General features: G+C 42.7%; 1 protein-coding gene across 1 annotated transcript; it reads left to right on the forward strand.

The window, feature by feature from the left end:
• The first annotated feature begins 606 nt into the window (after positions 1–606).
• On the forward strand, positions 607–4,938 carry ppp1r3c2b (protein phosphatase 1 regulatory subunit 3C2, duplicate b). The gene is made up of 3 exons (XM_088906073.1): positions 607–829; positions 1,232–1,338; positions 2,498–4,938. Exons 2-3 carry the CDS (start codon positions 1,325–1,327, stop codon positions 3,516–3,518), a joined length of 1,035 nt encoding a protein of 344 aa, XP_088762199.1. The 5' UTR covers positions 607–829; positions 1,232–1,324; the 3' UTR covers positions 3,519–4,938.
• Positions 4,939–5,166: the final 228 nt, after the last annotated feature.

Raw genomic sequence — 5,166 nt, forward strand, 5'->3', positions numbered from 1 at the left:
ATATAGCAAGTGGTATGATGAATGCAACAAATGAACATTGGAAACAATAGGATTTGTTGTTGATTTAATGCCTCTTAGTATAAGATTGGCTAAACCTCATTTAAAATAATTTGGAGCTTGTTTGGAAGATTCATAGATTGGTTTTCGAAGCATCACATATCTGTAATGCCTCCTCTAAAATAATAGACAAAATACACTAAGAACATTTAAATCATACACTTGAAAATGATCCAAAAGTACACCATCACAAAGACGTATTTTTGCCATCATTAACTTATCTAACATGTCTATTTGTATACATGTGGAAAAGTGCTGATTGACGAACAAAATTACGACTGATCGGTTCATGTCACTCAGAACACTACCAGAAGGGACTACCATTCGTCTTTCACCACCTCTTCATGTCGAGAAGTCCAATACGGATTCCTCACACGCTGTTGATCATCACCTCAATAAACCGTCCCAGCCGCACCCATTGGCTAAGGTCTCAACAAGGCGACGCAGGGGATTGGCTGTGACGCACTTCACGTGAAGACATTGAACAGCACAGAGGCTGCGAATCCCGAAATTCAGATTAAATACCTGCAGAGCAAGAGCAGAAAGCTCAATTCAACTCCTGGATCTGATGCTGGTTGGGTAGGGGGGGTAGTGAAGTAGGGTTTGCGGTGGGGAATATTACTGGGGGGTACTTTTGGATTTCTTTATCGTCGCCGTGACCTCATACTGTTTCAGAATAAGTAACCTTTCGTAAGGAATAAGTCAAAGAAAGGGGGACTTTTTGTTTGCTCTGAGTAATTTATGCAGATTACATCCTTCGGAATACCAGAGTGTAAGTAACACTTTTTCCTTACTTTGATTTACTCTCATTCTGTTAATATGCAGTAGCAGTTAATTACTATTCAGGAAATTACTTGCTACAATGGTGTGTACTTCTGATAATTTGAAGCGCAAGTTCTTGTAAAGTTAGGAATAAATTGTTCTTCTTAGACTTTACAATTGAATAATTATATTTTTTTGGTTAGCCGGAATATTAGTTATACGTTTTTGTAATGTCTGTGCATTATTTTACCGCACACGGAATAAAACAGTACATTTATGTTCATGCCTACCTTTTAATCTGCGAAAACCTTAGTTTAAATTTGTCGTGTAGCTTGGCAGATTTCCCTTAATCTTTGTATGGTTCACTTTTACTATGAACATGCCGTAACCTTACTTTTTTTTTTTCTTGCAGGGGTGCTTTTTGACTCCAGCATGCTCTAGTTTATCCAGTCCAAGGGCGATTGTCTCCTTGTTTTCCATTCCTCTCACCATCACTTGCACAGTTATGAACTGCACGAAGTAAGGAGGAGTTCTTTTTAATATATATAGTAAACTGTGGCGTATGTTCTGGTGTCCTGTCCTTTCTCGTAAAACCTTAAATGTAACTTTAATGAGAGATAGTTGGGGATTAAAAACGAACTTTAGTTGAAATTTAACTTTAGTTGAAAACTGGCGTCTATATTCCACGCTATCGCCTTCGCCACCCGTCCTCTTTGCTTTCGCTTGATTCTGGGTTGAATGTAGGAACATTGCCGCCCCCCTACTAGTTTAAATACCAAAAAACAAACATTCATTTAATTGTTCGCTTTTCAGGCCGGACAAGAACCCTGAATTTGTTCTTTAAAAGTATCGAAGCTTTTTCTGGAGAGTTTGTTTCTGTAAAATAAATATTAAGTCAATTCCTGTCTTTTCCAAAAGAGTTGACTTTTCCACATCTCTTGCTGTTCGTATTGTTTGACTGTGTGTGAATTGCTTTTTCCTTGATCTATAAATTGCCTGGGAGACAGGGGTGGGCTCTGGCTGGGCTTTGTAATTGCCAGGTTCCGAAATCCTGCTGGACTCCCTGTCTGGTCTTCCTTGCCACCCTGTGTATAAATGGCTTTCGTGCTTTATCTGTGAACCGTGTTAATGCAGAGCAATGAGATCTGTGAATAATTTATCACTGCATTAGTACTTCTCTCTTCATTTCAGTGATTAGACACCATCCTCTATCTTTCTTTAATATAGTTCTGCACATAATAAACTCCACAGTCTTTAGTCAATGAATGACAAGCTGGTATTGAATAATGACTTTCTATTTCTGTAAGAAAAATAATTTGGGGGAGTTTTCACTCTTTTTTTCAGATCCATAATCTCCGCTCCACCCCCCTTGCATATTCTTTTATGACTTTTCACTGAATGTAGGTAAAGGTGGCCACTATCCCCACTAAAGGATAGAGGGGAGTATTTGCAGTCAAGAATTTTCAGTTTTGTGTCTGAATGCATATTTAAAAAAGCAGCTTTGGCATTCGATTGCCAGAGGGTTTGCCAAAAAGCAGAAAGTGTGGAGTGAAAAGCCAATTGCAACAGAGTGGTTAATAGTCCAAACGCTGTTAAAGATTTTTGCAATTCTGTGAATATTTGTCAAACGCGTATACAGTGTTGAGGTGTTGTCTGAGATCCATCTCTCTCTTTCTAGAGTCCTACATGTCTTTGGTGGCCATTCCGTTCCCCAACCAGTGATGCCTGTGGATCTGGCCATGCGTCTGTGTCTAAGTCAGTCCCAACCACTGTGCCACCTGCTTGGGGTGACTTCTCTTAAACCCCTGCGGCCCTGCCTCAACCCCCGCACCTCTCGGCAACGGGACCAGCATGTGTGTCGGCCCGCTAGCCCGTCCCCCTCCGAGCGACCCGCTACGCAGAGCAGTGGCATCAGCGGTGACGGGACCACCACCAAAAAGAAGCGCGTGGTGTTTGCCGACTCCAAGGGTCTGTCGCTGACTGCTGTCCGTTTCTTCTCCGAGAAAGATGAGGACATGGCCTGCTCTGAGCTGCCTCTGGTGCAGCTGCGAGGGCTGGGGAAGCCCGTGAGTGTAGCTAAAGGGGAAGGAGCCAGTGGCAAGAGGTGGCGGCTGAAGCTTGCCTTCTCCCAGCCCTCTGCGGACTACCTGGATTTCAAGGCCCAGCTGCAGCAGAACCTGGTGCGCTTGGAGAACTGCTCGGTCAACGAGCGACTGCTCAGTGGCACAGTCAAGGTACGCAACATCAGCTTTGAGAAGGCTGTAAACATTCGCATCACCTTTGACTCCTGGCGCAGCTTCTGTGATGTGCCCTGCTCCTACCTGCAGCAGCATTATGGTGGCACCGACACGGACACCTTTGCTTTTGAGATCCTGCTTCCTGATGACCTAGATCCCCGTGAACGTCTGGAGTTCTGCGTCTCCTATACTCCCGGGGGCTCCAGGACCACCCTCTGGGACAACAACCATGGCCGCAACTTCAGGATCCTTATCTTCGCCAATCCTGAGCCAGTCTCCCTCCCCAGACAGCACAGGCGTTCCTTCACCCCTCCTCCCCAGCGCCGTAGCCTGTGGCTCAATCCCGAGGGCAAGCTGTCCAAGCTTGAGCCCCTGGGCAGCCCCCGTGCAGCCACTACGGATTTCTTATTCTCGCAGTTTCAGGGCTGGGGGAGATTAGAGAGCACATCCTGCTACTGGTGAGCAAGTGGTGAAACTGTTTCCCCCATCTTATCCAAATGGCTTAAAAAAATTAAAGGACTACGGACTGCATTACTCACGGCAGACTGAGTTGAGTCCTTCCTTATGAAAGGGAGGAGTGAAGGGACTCCTTGCCTTCTTGATTTGCCATTGTTTCAGTACATTCTTACCTCTGAACACAAGCAGATTTACCTTACAACTTCACTCTTTGTGTACTACATGGATGGACCATGACAAGAGCCACCTTCTTATCCAGGTTTAAATGGAGTGTGGAGGAATGGCTTGGAAGTTGGAATTCTGTGTCCCGTCCTGATGTGAGCTCTTTTGAAAAGTGAAGGAACATGCTTGATTACTATGCATCCTTGCTTTACTGAAAACTCTTCCGAATCAAACTGGAGGACAAACATGCTCCTTGCTTCCTATGAAATTGCAGTCAACTGGAATTTTGCAGTGGTATTCAGTACATTTATGCATTACATAAAAAAAAAAGCTTTATTGTCCAGTGCTTCAAGAGTCTCTGTGGTCTTCCAGCCTGTTTTTTGTAGAAATGGAAAACCTGTACTACATGGTTCTAATTTTATGTTAATATATACTAGTTTGATTGTGAAGCGGGTGCTCCAGTGTCAGGGTTCAGGAGTCCTAGGTAAACCTCTTCAAGTTAAGTGCACATCCTAAAATGTATCTCCCTTTCTAAAAACAGCTACCTAACTTTGACCTACCTCTGCAACACGATGAGCCCCTCCCCCCTACTTTCCAAGAGGCTGTTTTGTGACGAACATGGGTGTGACTGGTGAAGAGTCCTTATGTTACATTTTAACTTGAATGACATGTTCCCTTTTTACATACTGTATAAGTCCCTGACAGTTATCAGTCAAAGTCTGTTGCAGTGTTCATGACTCACTTTGCACGAATTATGGGTATATGTTAAAAAAAGTTATATAATGATGTGGAAAAGGTGTAGCTCAAAAGCTTATTTTTGACAGTTTCTAGTGGCAGTAGATCAGAAAACTTGTCGCCACTTAATTCAAAATACTGTGGTGTTTGTCCACTGCATCCATAAGGCACTCATTTCAGATGGACACAGCCTTTAATTTTAGCACTAACTGCTTCCATCATTACTTAATGTTTAAGAGTGCAACCTGTTCACTGCCTGTGATCACTTCATGAAAACGATTATAATTGTCTTTTAGGTTTGTCACACTGTTTTCACATGCTGGTTTTTTTTTTTTTAGGTGTTGTGGACACATCTGGTGTCACAGGACTTAGTTTAATGCTCTTTCTTTCCCCCTCATAGGGGATGTAGTGAAAGGTTTATACCTGCTATGCAGACTGTGGGTGTGTGTGATTGAATGATGGGCATATCAGGAGTTGGATGATGATGATAATTTGCTGCCTTTTGTAAATAAAGTGGTTTAAAAATGCATTGGTCTTTGAAGTTATTTCATGCACCCCATTCTTAAATGGTAGACAACATTGAGTAACGCATAGACGCTTTGGTTTTAAATTTGTTTTTGCTCCTGGATTTTCAAATCCATTAAGAAAATTGAAATGATGCACAAACATTTACACTGGTGTAATCTGGATGCATGAAATGATTTTTGTTCTATTTATCCTTAATTATAAATACAGGGGCTCTACCCTACAGTCAAAC

Source organism: Atractosteus spatula, chromosome 2 (assembly GCF_055471065.1).
Source record: "Atractosteus spatula isolate fAtrSpa1 chromosome 2, fAtrSpa1.hap1, whole genome shotgun sequence".
Lineage (NCBI taxonomy): Eukaryota > Metazoa > Chordata > Actinopteri > Semionotiformes > Lepisosteidae > Atractosteus > Atractosteus spatula.